The following is a 15,158-nucleotide window of genomic DNA, read 5'->3' as shown; positions in this document are numbered from 1 at the left end:
AAAAAAAATAATCCAGAATCAGTCCCCAACCTACATCCCTAATGCTCATCCTCGGGGCCTCAACGAGCCCAAGCTGCCCCATGCCATCCCTGCCCCACACGGTGAGCACGTGGCACCAAGGCAGCCCTTCGCTTTGTGCTCCTTCCCCTGCACACTCTGCAGTTGGCCAACGGGACCTCAACTGGCACCGCTACAATGGGAAGGATGCGCGGGGCTTCCAGTTCTCCCAGCTGCTCGTGGTGTGGGGAGCTCTGTGCTTACTGGGATGGGGGGCAGCGAGTGGGACGGGATGGCACCGCCAGCCCAGGGGGAGCACGGGGGGAGAGGGGCTGCAGCGCCGGGCATGGGAACATCAGGGTTATGGGGGACCACAAATCTGCTGCTGGGGGAGGTGAGGATGAGGAGGGTGGAGAGTGGACTGCGGGAAGGGGAGGTAGATCGGCTTTGGAGACCTCTTGCCCAGGAGGATGTGCTCTCAGACACTCGTTGTCTGAGGGGGATGAGCCCCCGCAGGGCCCCGATTGCCCACATGTGCTTTCTCCCCAGGGGAAGGTGTCTCGGAGCCCGGCCAGAGAAAGCTCTCCAAGTGGAGGCAGCTTTCCTCTGAACCTCTGAGCCCTGAAACCGCCTCCACAGCTGCTGCAGGAGAGCTCCCAGCAGCCGGAGGCAAGCCTGGGGGTACGGCAGCAACCCCAACCCCAGCCCCGCTCACCCCGGGGACCACCTGCGTGCCGATCCCCCGTTTCCCCCCCCCTCCCCGTTCCCCCTGCCGTTAGTCCTGCTGCTCGTTCATCTCCATATCCGACACCAGGATGTTCTTCTCGGCCGCTTCGCTGGGGTTGGAGGTGGTGCGGCTGTAGCGGGCGCTCTCAAAGGCTCCGCGCTCGGAGCTCCTCCGCCGTTTGTACAGGAAGATGGCGATGCCCAGCAGGGCGCTCAGCGCCAGCGCCGACAGCACCACCACCGCGATGGCCGTCGTGTTCTCCGGCAGAGCTGCGGGTAATGTAAAGTCCAGTGAAATACTGATGCTGTTTCCTCAAGTCCTTGCCCAAGCACCGGTCTGGCCGTGGAGGAGCTTCAGTTGGGTGCTCTCCTCGAGGGTGGGTGGATAGAATGGGGCAGGGAGGGATGGTGCTGGGGTGTTCTGGGAGCATGGTGACCATGGCAGAGCTCTGGGACAGCCTGTCTGGGTCGGTCCTGATGAGTGTTCACATCTGGCAGCTGCCCGGGTTGGATCTATAGGATCCCATTAGATGTGACAACTCCAGAAGGGCAGGGGGTCCAGCAAAGGGCCTGCAGATGTGCTCCTCCACAGAGGAGGACTGAGAATTGCCTGGGATGGGATTGACCTTAAGCGGAGCAAGGGGACGGTCAGGTTGGATCTTATGAAAAGTTTGTCCTCTAGAAGAGTGATGATGCATTGGCACAGGCTGCCCAGGGACGTGGGGGAGTAACTGACCCTGGTGGTGGTGAACTGTGGAGATACGGGGACAAAACAAGTATGGTGGGAATGGGTTGGGGTTGGATGAGGATCTTAGAGGTCTTTCCCAACCATCCTGATTCTATGGTTTCCCACCCAAATCTCCCATTTTTTTGTTATTCACACAACCCACACTGCAGCTTAGCCTGGCAGGACTGGTTCCAGCTCCTGGTGCTGTGCCCAGGCTGACAGTGCCACTCACCTGCCCTGGAGAAGCTGCTCTCCTCCACTGCAATGGAAACACAGAGAGATGAGCACAAGAGCAAGGCTCCCTCCCCCCTCCCCACAGATCCCACTACAACACAATTGCCCCAAACATGGCCAACCCTGCCAGCAGGACACAGCTCTGCCCTGCAGCACCTTGCCCAGACCCCCAGTCTCTCAAACACGAGGTCCCTACCTCTGGGGATCTTGCAGATGACACCCATGGTGACGTTGGTGCAGGAGCCCAAGCGCCAGACTCCATTGCTGCTCTGGATCCAGTAGCAGCTGTTCTGGCTCAGCATGCTGGGCCCCGTATCATGCTGGCCCCAGTTGGAGTAGTTCACAGCTGTGTTGTCATGCCAAACCAAGGTACCTCCTGGAAGTGAAAGAACTGGGTCTGGGGATGCCAGCAGGGATGCTCTGCCTTTGTCCTGGTGCTGAAAGCAGGAGGAGGTGTGATGGGGTGATGGGGAGGACCCCCAAGACCGGGGAGGACACACTTGGCACGTCTAACACAGCCTGAGACAGCAGCCCTCATGGTCAGATCATGGCCTGAGCCCCCCATGCTGCAGCCACTACCAAGGGCTCCTCTGTTCACTACAGAGCTACTGAGAATTCATGGTGATACCCAGGAAGGGTCCTTTTGTGCCCTGTACCTTTGGGGTTGAACGTCATGCCCAGCCAGGCGCCCTTGGATGGGCCCTCGTATGCCTGGAGGTGCTCCCACACGAAGACGTTCTCCATCTCGTCCTGGATGGACAACACTGTGCCACCAACTGCGGAAGAAAGAGGGATCAGGGGGTGAGCTCAGAGCTGGGGATGGAGCTCGGGAGCAGCAGCAATGGGGAAGACAAAGCTGAGGAACCGCTGATGGCCGTGAACTGTGAGATACATGGGGAACCCAACACAAAGCAGCACTGAGGAGAGATGATGGCTGACCAGGGCTGGACCATGACAACAGAACAGGGGCTCCATCTGAAGGTATTCTGTTGTATCCACAGGTAACGTGGGGACCCACCTCCTTCCATTCTCTTCCCATCGCCTCCCACAGCCCTTCCATACCTTTCTGGCACCTCCGCATTGCGTCCTTCTGCCCTAGGGTGATCTCCATGTGGAAGGTGTAGCAGTGGTCCCTGAAGGGGATCCAGGATGAGTCCTCCAGCGACTTGGGGCAGCTGCCGCTGTAGCTCCACTTGTGCGTGCGGGGGGGACCTGGTTGGGGGACATGTTTGGGGGGCAGGGGTTATCGGGGCACACAAACCCATGTGTTGAGCTCCAGAAGGTCCCAAGTGGGACGCCATCTCCAACCCGATGTCACACCCACTGCTGGGGTCCACGGAGCCCCCCGGGCCATCCACCACGCACCCGACTGGAGCTGGCAGATGCCGCCCTGCAGCTTGGTGTCACAGCCAGCCGTGCGCCAGCTCCCATCCACATCCATGTAGGCACAGCCAGCAGCCTGCTGGGGCTCCCCGTCCTGCCAGTTGGCGTAGAACAGGTTCTCCTCCGACAGCCATGAGTAGCTCCGACCGCCCTGGAGAGCCAAGGGGAGAGGCTGAGGGGCAGCTGCTACCCCCCAGGACCCTCCACCCTGGGTGCCTACCCCGTGTCCTCACCTCATTGTTGGCCAACCCGATCCAGAGTGGGGCTCGTAGGCTGCTGATGGCCTGGGTGAGGAAGGCCTGGCTGTAGGGGTCGGGGATGGTGGCCAGGGTGGCATTGAGGGTCTCGCACAGCAGCAGGGCCTCGTGCCACCTCAGAGGCTTCTGCAGGATTCGGTAAGTGCTGTTGTGGTAAAAGAGGGTGCCGGTGGGCGAGGGGGGGTACGGCGTCCGCGCGGGGCTCAGGGTTGGGTCTGGGGGAGCAAAGAGACATGGTCAGAGGAGGGGTCACCTCACTGCCCATCCCCCACAGAGCTGGGGCATCCCCACAGCAGTGCCATGCATGGGACATGTGCACCTGGCTGCAGAGGGCACGTCCCCAGAGCCTGCTCAATGGCGAGGTGCCATCCTAACCTCGAGGATGCCCATCAGATGCACATCACTATGGAGCTCACTGGGCCAGGCTGATGTGCACAGGGTCAGCAGTGCCCCAGGAAACAACAGGGCCAGGTGCTCCCCACAGTTTGTCCTCCTGGACGTTGCCCCACGCTCCCCCAAAGCTGATCCCATTGCTGACACTCCCATAGCGTGGGGTGCTTACAGCAGCCCCCACCTCTGCACAATGGGGCTCTGTCACCCCACACCCTACCTATGCTCCGCTGGCAGATGTAGCCATGCTTCTCCTCCACACAGCTCCGGTCATCCCAGCGCCCCGTGAAGTGGGGGGGTGAGCCGTGCCACACCAACACGCAATTGGTCTGCAGGCCAAGCCACAGAATCAGAATGGCCCCCAGCATTGCTGTACTGTCCCACCACACACAACCATGGAGACTACAAACTGCAGGACCAGATCCTGCTCTGCCCTCAGAGAGCCACTCCCACAGTGTGCAACCTTCAGCCCATCCCTCGTGGTGGGACAACATGCTGAAACCTCCTCAGGGTGGTGGGTGCCCCAACCCCTCTCCAGCCCAGGGCCAGGGGATGCTATGGAGCAGTGGAGTCTCACCGGCTTGTCTCCAGGGCTGGAGGAGCTGCACTCCGAGGGCTCCCCAGGCGCCCAGCTGACGTGCCGCAGTGGCTCACCCTCCACCCACTGGAACTCCTTCTTGGCATCATGGAGGCCAATCCAGAGGTCGAAGGAGATGTTCAGCAGCATGGATGTGATGAAAGCTGTGAGGGATGGCGAGGCGCTGAGGGCCACCTCCAGCAGCTTTGGGGCTGGTGCTGGCGGTGGCCGGGGGGTGACATACCCTGCTCCAGAGGGCTGGAGATGGTGGCCAGCACGGCACCCTGGTTCTCACAGGCCTGCTTCGCCTCCGGCCACTTCACGATGTCAGCTTTGTCGTGGCCATTGAAGCTGAAACACTGCATGGGAACGGGGGGCAAAGGGTGGTCCGGGAGCGTTCCCATCCCTCAGCCATCACTGCCAACCCCAAAACCCCAACCTCTCCTTGCCCCCAGCCCAGACCCATCCTGCCCTATTCGATCCTTGCCTGTCCAGCTCACCTTGCTGAGGAATGGGACCCAGCCACGGGGACATCCCCCACTCGTGGGAGCGGGCGGTGGTGGGATGGACGGCTTCACAGCGGTGGCATTGCTCCGCTTGCAGATGTAGGGCAGCGCCGTCGGGCACTTCTGATCCCCCCAGTCCTCTGTGGGGAGAGGCGGGACAGGGGCAGCCCCTCAGCTCAGCCTGCAGCCCTTGGCCCCTCCGGAGCCCAGCACTGCAGGACGTGGCCCCTCACCTCTGCTGGCCGTCATATAGACACACTTCTTGTCCTTGTTGATGGGACGGGGTTTGCCTGGTGCCCAGGAGACGAAGTTGAGGAGGGACCCATCAGACCACCTGGGAAAGCACAAAGCAAGGACTTGGTGAATGGTACGAGCTGGCTGCAATGCGACAAGTGGCATGGCCAAACTGGGACTGTGCAGCAGTGCTTCCCTCTCCTGGGTGAGGAACCAGCAGCCCTCACCCCACTGTCTCAGAAGCACCAACCCAGGATGGGCACAGCCCGAGACAGGCGTTGTGCTGTGGTGCTCTGCAAGCTGGGGACAGCAGCACAGGGACACACAGGGGTACAGGGGGCTCTGGTCCCCACAACTTACTTAAACCTGCCATCATTCTCGTAGGTGTGCAGCCCAATCCACCAGTGCTGCTCCTGACCCCTGGAGAACTGCAGGACCAGAGAGGGAACATCAGTGCCTGCTCCAGGGCCCTGCACACCACACCACCATCCACCCAAGACATGCAGAGCCAGGCTATCCCCCAATAAGGCCATGGATGGAGGGAATGCGATGGACACAGAGCAGCCCTGGAAAGCAGCGTTCAGGCAGGAGCATCTCCTACCTTCTTCAGGTTTTGGCCCAGGAAGCGCAGCTCGGACTCGCTGTGCACTGACACCAGCTCTGCCTGGAACCAGCTGCAGATGCGCTGTGCCTGCACCCACGTTGAGTGGTGCTCAAAGAACTTGTACTCAGCCTCTTGGTACTTCACCCACTCTTTGCTGCCTGCAAGCAGGGACCCAGCATCACACTGCAGCTCAGCCACCTCCTATGTCCCAGCACCTCTTCCCCATGAGAGTTTGGCTGCTGAGCTGCTCTCTGAAGGACTCGGCATCCATCCAGGAGCCTGAGCCTGCCCTGCTCTGGGTGATCAGGAGGAACCGGCCCTGGGCAGCAACCGCAATGGAGCTGAGTGCTGGTGTCGGGCTGGAGTTGAGGACACTTTGGTTCCTCTGTTCTGGCTCCCACCCTCCCACGAGCCCACACACAAAGTCAGTCCTCCTCTGGATAATGCTGTCCATGCCCAGTACCCTGCAGTGAGTGTGGGTTGGTTGTGCCCAGGGAGGACGATGGAACCAGATGGACACACAGCCCCTAACGCACCTTGGGTTGTGATCTCCGGCTCCTTCACATCGGTTCCTGGAGAAGGAAAAGGGAAGCCGTGACCTTATCTGCAAACCCCTGTGGATTCTGCCTGGGGTAGCAGGCCATGGTACCTTTGGGCAGTTTGCAGATCCAGTCCAGCTGGGCTTCGCACTGCATCGGCATCCACTGCAGGGAGGCCAGGTCCAGCACCGCACAGTTCCGGATGTCGTCGTCATCGTAGTTGCTGCGGTCAAAGTTGTGGTAGAAGAACTGGGGGCCGAGACAGATAGGAAGGGTTGGGGCTCCCAGACTGGACTTCCACCCCAAATACATCCCCGAATCCTCCAGTAAAAGCTGCCTGCAGTACTGCTGCTCCCTGGGCTCAGCTCTGCATGCTCAGTGCCTCACTGCTGGACTCACCCCCAGCCCATCGCTCCACCGCCAGCTCCGGTCCCCTGCAGGGTCGCGCCGGTTGAGGCCAATCCAGAACCAGTGCTGCTCATGGATCTCTGGCTCTGACTCCCTATGGGAAAAGGTCAGAACACAGCCAGCCTCCAACATGGAGGCTTTTTTTATTTGCACTTTCACAGCCGGCTCCTCACCCAAAAATCTTGTTGAGGGTATTAGCCACAAAGTGCTCCTCCTCGTAGCTGCCCAGGCTGAGCAGCTGGGCTCCCAGCTCCCGGCAGAATTCCTGTGCTGCGATCCACGTCTTCTTCTCTTGCAGCTTGTCAAAGTTAAACACCTGGGGATGGAGGAAAGTGGGGTGCTCAGCCCTGGGATCCCATTGGGATACCCCTGACTTGGGCAGGGAGCAAAAGCAGAGCATCATCTCTACCCTACAAGCACCAGCATCCCAACTTCCAGCCCCAGCGCTGTGTCCAGGATGCATTTTGCATGCACCAACGTACGCCCAGAAGATAGGGGCACAGCTGGGGTTCACTGCAGCCCAGCACCCCGTACCTTGTAGCAGTGCCGCAGCTTGGGGTCCGCGCTCCATCCCAGCGGGCAGCTCCCGGTGAGGCTGGGCGTAGGGTAGGCGCTGGGCAACTCGGGGTTCACCGGCGTGCCCAGGTTCTGCCGGCAGATGTACTTGGCCTTGAAGGTGCTGCAGTTCTTCACCTCCCACAGCCCCATGGAGCTGCCGGTGGCCAGGGCCACACAGCCACCCTTATTGTAACCTGCAGCCGGCCTCAGGGTCAGGCTGTGGCCGTGCCAATCCCCTCCCTGGGCAGAACCAGTGGGGATGGGGACATCCCGTCCCACCCGCTGCCATCCCCTTACCGGGCTGGTCGCGGTTCCAGTGGGTGTACATGACCTCATCGCCGCTCAGCCAGCGGAAAGCGCCCGTCTCATTGATGTCCTGCAGGGCTGTCCAGAAGTACTCTCCATCCCATCCATAGATGAGGCTGCTGACATACGCCTGTTCGAACCTGGAGGGCAGACGTTGTGAGCTGTGCCCCCCTTGCCTTGATCTCATCCCAAGCAATGGGTCAAACCCCATCCCCGTGCTGCTCATTTTCAGGGCGCAACGCTGACCTGTTGGTGATGGTGACCAGTGTGGAGCCGTAGTCAGAGCACATCTTGCGGGCATCACTGTAGGTGACACGGTCCTCACCCAGCCAGAAGCAGGAGGGGCTGTGCCACTTCCAGCCCTGGGGACATGAGACAGCAGAAGCTGGTAGGAGCTGCAATGAACCTCTACAGAGACCCCCTCGGTCTTTTCTCCTCTCCAGGCTCCCCAGGGCTCTCAACCTGTCCCCATCAAGGGGTGCTCCAGGCCCCCACCATCTCTGCAGCTCTCTGCAGGACTCTCTCCAGCAGTTCCCTCTCTGCCTTGAACTGGGGAGCCCAGCACTGGATGCAGTGCTCCAGATGAGGTCTCCCCAGGTCAGAGCAGAGGGGAGAAGTACTTTCCTCTCCCTGCTGGCCACACTGTGCAGTGCACCCTGGGGTCCCATTGCTTTCTTGGCCATGAGGGTACATTGCTGGCTCGTGGTCAACTGTTGGTCAACTGTTGATCAACCGAGACATTGCTTGGCCACCAGGTCACATTGCTGGCTCATGGCCAACTGTTGGCCATCAGGATCCCCAGGTCCTTCTGCACTGAGCTCCTTTTCAGCAGCTCAGCCTCCAACCTGTACTGTTACATGTGGTTATTCCCCCCCAGGTGCAGGACTCTACATACACCTCTGTAGAACCTCATAAGGTTCCTCTCAGCCCAGTTCTCAATTGAGCCCATGCCAAAACTGTCCCCAAGCATAGGGGCTGAGCCCCTGAATGGGGTGGGGACATGGGATGGGAGCCAAGTCCCCCGCTGCCACCTCCAGCTTTTCCTGTGAGGTCTCTGACCCCCAGCTGACCCGGCATGACCGAGCTCTAGCAATCCAGCAATCCTGCAATCCCAAAGGACAGGGCTGCAAGGAAAACAAACAGCCAGACAGCTTCAAAGCAGCACATATAATTCTCCCTGCCAGCATCCAGCCCTGCCGGGGAGCGGGGAGGGGAGCATTATCCTCCTCTTGTGTCATGGGGCTGAACAGAGAGCAAGTCCCACTGCAGCCTGCTTTAATCACTCGCCTGTTGATTTTGGAGCCCGTCCGGAGTTGGACACACAACAGTGCCTGTCTGCTGCCAGAGCAGGGAGCGGGCAGCAGCACAGGGAGGGATGCACACATGATGGGATGTCAAAGGGTGGGAAGGGTGAGAGGGTTCAGCCCCGACTTAGAGACCTTCCTGGCACTGGCACTGGCACTGACCCTGGCCCAGCATGCCAGCTTGCCTGGCTGCCATAGTGTCCCCAACCTCTTGCAGAGCCAAGCATCTGTCTGAGTTTGCTGGAATGGAGGGAAGGTCTGGGTGAAGCTGCCCATGAAGCCAGGCAGCATCTTTTGCCAAGATGGGGAAACTGAGGCAGGGCACAGCTGGCCGAGATGCTGGGGTGGCACGGTCCTGGTCAAAATGCACCAACTCAGTGGCTGTGTTCAAAATGGGGTGAAAATGATCAGTGGCACTGCACTAGGCTCCCCATCCTATGCCATCCCATGCCATCCCATGCCATCCCATCCCATGCCATCCCATTCCCATCTCACTGGGCTCTTGCATGGAGCAGCTTTGCTGCAGCGTTTTGGTACATCAAGACTCAACGTAAGCAAACAGGGAAAAAAAAAAAGATGAAATTCTGAGCTGGAAACTCAAGCCAGAGCACGGGGGAGGATCTTGGATGATGAAAGCATGAATTTTGTCTCAATTTCTTCTTGTGGCCTCATGCAACTGCAGAAGCCCAGGACTCTGCAGTCTCCTGGGCACAGACCTGTAGCTCTAGGAGTGCCAAGGGGACCTTCAAGTCTGCACTTTGCAAACCCATTCTCCATCTTCTGGGCACTGAGGGATTGCCTAAGAGACTGCACCCCTTTGCAAGGGGCTCCCATGCCTGCCCCACCTCACCTTTCTGCACCCGTGGTCATCCTCCTCTTTCTCCTGGCTCACCCGGCCGGGCTTTTTGCAGATGGAGGGCAGGCTCTGGTTGCACGGGCTGTCGTTCCACCTCCCTTCCTGGAAAGGGTGGAGAAGAGCAGGACTGAGCCCAGCTCACAGCCCTGGGGAATTTCCCAGACTGTATGCCATCGATTTTCCTTCCCTGCATCAGCCCCCATGGATGCGCTGGATCCCTCCCCTCCCAGCAGCCAGGATGAGCCAGGTTCAACCCAAGCAAGAGATACTCCCCCTCCTCCCTCGCCATAAGGATGCCATGGGTATAGGATGCATTTCCTGCCCTGTGCTCTCACCGGTCCCCAGATGGTGACACAGTCCTCCAGGCTGTCACGGAAATTGTTGGGCTCGAAGGGGTGCCAATAGGTGAACCTCACAGGTGTCCCATCTGACCACTCGAAGTTCATCTGTAGCTTGAGGTCATTTAGGCCAATCCAGAGCTCTTCCACGTCTGTCAAAACAGGAGGCTCAGAGCCAGAAGGCAGAATGGCCTCTGCCTGGCTGCAATCTGGCAGAAACCCTCCCCAAAAGGCTGCAAAACTCCTCTCCAAGCCCCCATCCTACATGGGAGCTGCAGAGCTCAGAGCCATGCAGCAGGTAGGGCAGGGATGCTCTTTCCCCACAGAGGGGCAAACAGAACAAAATCTGCCTACTTATTGGTGTTTTCATCCTATTTCTGCATTAACCAAATGGAATTAGTGATATTTTCAGATGGGTCCATGCTATGTTCTCCCTCCTGTGATGCCCTCAGCATGGCACGATGCATCACACTGAGCACAAAGGTTCACGGCTCCAAATTTGGCTCTCCCAAATATCCCCACAACAACCAAAACCCACGTGATCTGACTCTGCACAAACGTAAACATGAACAGGATGCCACTATTTCCCCACGCACACCCCACACCTATAGGCTGGATGGGCTCCTCTCACCTTGCTTGACCTGCTTGGTGACAAACTCCAGCTCAGAGAGTGTGTGGATGCTGACCAGGTCCCCCCCGCTCCGCAGGCAGGTCTTCTTTGCATCCTGCCAGCTCTTCTTCTCTCCCACCAGGCGGTAGCAGTTGGATTGGAAGGACTGCCAGCTGGGCTCGCAATCCACTTTCACCTCTGACCATGAATCTGGCAAGGAAAAGCAACAAAGGGCTCCCACCCTGCTCCCCCAGCCTCTCCTCTGCAGGGGACTGTGGTCCCAGGGGGATGCTCAGAGAGTGCTTTGTGCTTGGGACAAGAGCCCAAGGCATGGGACAGCTACAGGCAAAGCCTTACAATGGCAAGGTGCAAGCAGTGGTAACTTTAGAGCTCCAGGAACAAAATAAAATCCCTTCTGTTTGCACACCATCAATGCAACAGCAAAGCACAGAGATCTGGGAAAGCACCAGGGATCTCCCATTTCTCCTGATGTCCGACCTGTGAGTGTACTGAGCACTGAGGTGGTGCTGCTCTGCAATTTTCCAAATCGATGCCCACCCTGGATACCCCGATCGCCTCCATGAGCTGCCAGTTGGGACCAGAGCTGGGATCCCACCCGCACCCACACCCTGAGGTTGCTCAGCCCCAACTCACCTGTCAGGAAGGGATCAGTGGTGGCATTGGGCTTCTTCTTGCAGACGTAGGGGAGGGCGATGCCACAGTCACGGTTCTGCCACCCCCCAGACGACTCAGTGCGGATCACACCACAGTTCTCCTCGCTGGGGTTGTCAGGCTGGTCTGGAAATGGGAGTTGGGGGAGGGAAAACAGGCTACTGGGAGCTCACAGGGCAGGGCACAGCTCTCCCTGCCCCGAGCAGAGATGGATTGATTTTGTGGCACACAAAAAGGGATTATTTGTTGTGCCTCGATGCACAAGGACCTGGAGCATCAGCATGAACCAGAAATGCCAGATGGCAGTCAGTGGTTGTCCCCAGACTCCTCCAGGGATATAATATTTATCCCCATGAGTGCCTTGGGCTGATGGCATCGGGCACAACCTCAGCATCCCCTGCAGTGGGTCCTTCTGCCCTGTGAGCTAAGGGTTAGAGATGGAAGTGGGCAAATAATGCCACCAGTGTCCTCCACACACCAGACCACTGAGCTACCCGTCACTGGTGTTCAACAGCCCTTGAAACAAAGATGCTCAGCTCAGGGCACCTTAGCAGCCCAGGCCACCTCTCCTGCCACCTGCCCAGAGCCACATCCTTTGCTCACAGCCCATCTCCTGCCCCTGCCCCCTCATAAAGCCCCCAGCTCACCGCTCTCCCAGTTGAGGTACTTGAGTGGCGAGTTGTCAGACCACTGCCATCCCCCATTGATGTCCAGGTCATTGAGCCCAATCCACAGCGTGGAGCTGTACCCGGTCAGCAGCCCTGGGGCCAACGTAGAGAGAGGGGCAACATCAGTCCCCCAGCTCCAGCTCCACGCACAACCCCAGCCCAAAAACCAAGCCCAACCCAACAAGGACAGAGAGCAAAACCTGGGACCAGTTGCCCCCGGTGTCACCAGCTCTGCCCTAGGGTGGCAGGGCCACCCTGCCTCACCATTGATATAGGTCTGCTCGTGGATCTCGGTGATGCTGAGCAGGTTGGCTCCTTGCTGCTCGCAGCTGTTCCAAGCCTCCCGCCAGGACAGTGTGGACTGGAAGTTGAACTGGTAACAGCTGTTGGTGAGATGGTCCTTGTCCCAAAAGGTCTCACAGTCATTGCCTATAGGGACAAGCAGTTGGCACCCAGCACATCCCACTCCAACTCCAAAAAAAAAAACAACAAAAAAAAACCAAACCAATATCCCACCAAAGCCAGGTGCAACCACGAGGATGTTCCTGCATCCCATTGGGATGGGACAAGCCACCCAAACTTACTCTTTATGGGACAGAAGCCCCATCGCTCATCCTTGCCGTAGTCCTGGGTGGTGGCACACCAGAGGTGGCCGTCCTCTCGCCCTGTGCTGGTGCACTCGTGGAACCATTGGTTGTCGTACTTGAAGGGGATGGTGCAGGGCTTCCCGTGTGAGTTGCCCTGGATGGTGTAGATCTCTGTGGGAGAAGAGGGTCCCCCCATGAGGCTGCAGCCAAGAGGAGTTGAGGATGAGGGTTCTTCTGGTTGGGGGATCAGGGGGTGCCTGTATGTCCTGGCTTTGGCTGAGATAGTTAATTTTCTCCCTAAGTGCTGTGTTTTGGATTTAGGATGAGAATAATGTTGATAACACAGAGATGTTTTACTTGTTGCTGAGCAGTGCTTACACTGAGTCAAGGACGTTTCAGATCCTCACACTGCCCCATCAGGGGGAAGCTGGGAGGGCACAGAACAAGGACAGCTGACCCACACTGGCCACAGGGACATCCCGACCATACGATGTCACATGGAATGATAAAACTGAAGGTGCTGACTGGAGGGAGTGTGGGAACTGGCTGAGCATCAGCTGGCTGGTGGTGAGCAATTGCATTGTGCGTTGCTTGTTTTGTTTATTCTTATGGCTACTGTTGATTTTTTTTTCTTTTTCTTTCCCTATTTTTTCTTCCTTATTAAGCTGCTCTTATCTCAACCCACAAGTTCTTACACTTTTATTTATTTTTCTCCCCCATCCCACCGCAGGATCAGGGCAGAGAGCTGCATGGTGTTTAGCCTGGGACTGCTTTTGCTTAGGGGCTACAACTACTGCTAATGGTTCCTGTGTGTCTGCAAGGCATCAAGGCAATGGGAACAAAGTGAATCACAGAATCATTAAGGTTGGAAAAGATTTCTAAGCCCAACCTCCAACCTACCCCACCATGCCCACTAAACCGTGTCCCTCAGTGCCACTCATTAAATCATAGAATGGCCGGGGTTGAAAAGGACCACAAAGCTCATCTGGTTCCAACCCCCTGCTGCGTGCAGGTCACCAACCAGCAGCCCAGGCTGCCCAGAGCCACATCCAGCCTGGCCTTGAATGCCTGCAGGGATGGGGCATCCACAACCTCCTTGGGCAACCTGTTCCAGTGCCTCACCACCTTCTGAGTGAAAAACTTCCTCCTAATATCCAACCTAAACCTCCCCTGTCTCACTTTAAGACCATTCCCTCTTGTCCTATCACTATCCACCCTCCACTCCAGGGATGGTGACTGCACCGCTGTGCCAATACAGAACCACAGAATTATGAAGACTGGTAAAGAAAACTAAGAGAAGGGAAGCCCCATTTGGAATACTGCATCCAACCCTGGGGCTTGATCCAGTGGGGGGCAAGCAGCCCACAGCAAGGAGTGGGACTTGCTGTGGGGCTTTGGTGTCCCTTCCAACCCAACCATGCTATGAAGCACCTAGGAGCGCAGACGATGAGCCTGACACATGGCAAAGCCTTACCAGAGTAGGGCACGGAGCACAGATCCTCCTCAGTTCCATACGTCCTCCACTGTGAGCTGCGTGCCTGGTCGCCCCTATCCAGCGAGGCGTTGCCTGGCCGGGCTCCGAGGTGCTGTGAGAGCTGCTCCCCGAGACCACGGCAGCTCCAGCGCATGTTGACGGATTCACGGTCGCACTCGTAGGTGGCCAAGGGGTGCAGGCCGGCCGTGGCATTGCCCCCGTGCCACGACACCCCCAGGCACTGCATGGCCCCCACGTTGAAGAGGCGGTTGCGTGAGACCCATTTCCACTGGTGGGCTGGGGAGCTGGTGTTGCAGCCTTTGGTGAGCCGCACCAGCGAGTCCTTCGTCTCCAGGCAGCCCTGAGCTCCCACGTTGTAGATGAGGAAGACTTTGGAGTCTGGGTTGCGAGAGGGGAAGAAGCGCGGGGAAAGAAAAGGTTAAAGTACTGCCAATGGATGGCCTGGCATCATAGAATCATAGAACCACCGAGGTTGGAAAAGACCTCCAAGATCATCCAGTCCAACCATCCACCTATCACCGATATTTCCCACACCACGTCCCTCAGTACAACGTTTCCTGAACACCTCCAGGGGCAGTGACTCCATCTCAGTGAGCTGGCCAACCCTCCGTTAACCTGGCCAACCCTCCTTTGAGGTGGCCAACCTTTCCTTATCATAGAATCACCAAGCTTGGAAAAGACCTCCAAGATCATCCAGTCCATCCCATCCACCTTTCACTGATAGACCATGTCCCAAAGTACAACATCTAAACATTTCCTGAACACCTCGAGGGGCAGTGAATCCACCTCATTAAGCTGGCCGACCCCTTGTCACCATAGAATTATAGAATCACCAAGGTTGGAAAAGACCTCCAAGATCATCCAGTCCAACTGTCCACCTACCATCAGTATTTCCCACTACATCACATCCCTCAGTACAACATCTGAACGTTTCTTGAACACCTCCAGGGACGGTGACTCCCCCACCTCCCTGGTCAGCCCATGCCAGCATCTGACCACTCTCTCAGAAAAGAAGTATTTCCTAATGCCCAACTTGAGGCCATTCCCAGACATTCACTGGGAGCCTCCAAAATCCCAACCTCCACCATGCCCACACCACACAGCTGCTGCCCACAGCATACTCACAGCTCCCAGTCCCACAGCATTTTCCCAACCCCCTTCATTGCCAAAGAGCATCGCTGA

At 57.9% G+C, this 15,158-nt stretch overlaps 1 protein-coding gene across 1 annotated transcript; it reads right to left on the bottom strand.

Annotated features, from left to right (window-relative positions):
• Positions 1 to 6: 6 nt before the first annotated feature.
• Positions 7 to 14,385, bottom strand: MRC2 (mannose receptor C type 2; the record flags this gene model as incomplete). Its single annotated transcript, XM_010724521.1, has 29 exons — positions 7 to 993; positions 1,683 to 1,709; positions 1,881 to 2,060; positions 2,341 to 2,460; positions 2,747 to 2,896; positions 3,050 to 3,218; positions 3,301 to 3,539; positions 3,935 to 4,043; positions 4,292 to 4,455; positions 4,536 to 4,650; positions 4,792 to 4,937; positions 5,031 to 5,131; positions 5,392 to 5,459; positions 5,633 to 5,793; positions 6,172 to 6,207; positions 6,285 to 6,423; positions 6,574 to 6,676; positions 6,756 to 6,898; positions 7,117 to 7,334; positions 7,438 to 7,586; positions 7,693 to 7,808; positions 9,601 to 9,708; positions 9,942 to 10,096; positions 10,576 to 10,764; positions 11,209 to 11,352; positions 11,874 to 11,987; positions 12,159 to 12,323; positions 12,479 to 12,652; positions 13,956 to 14,385. Coding segments are annotated over 29 exons (4,353 nt in total), but the record flags the coding sequence as incomplete, so codon positions are not given.
• Positions 14,386 to 15,158: the final 773 nt, after the last annotated feature.

The sequence above is a fragment of the Meleagris gallopavo genome, chromosome 29 (assembly GCF_000146605.3).
Source record: "Meleagris gallopavo isolate NT-WF06-2002-E0010 breed Aviagen turkey brand Nicholas breeding stock chromosome 29, Turkey_5.1, whole genome shotgun sequence".
In the NCBI taxonomy this organism is placed as follows: Eukaryota; Metazoa; Chordata; class Aves; order Galliformes; family Phasianidae; genus Meleagris; species Meleagris gallopavo.
The sequence above is the reverse complement of the archived record's forward strand: the minus strand, read 5'-3'. Positions and strand labels throughout refer to the sequence as shown.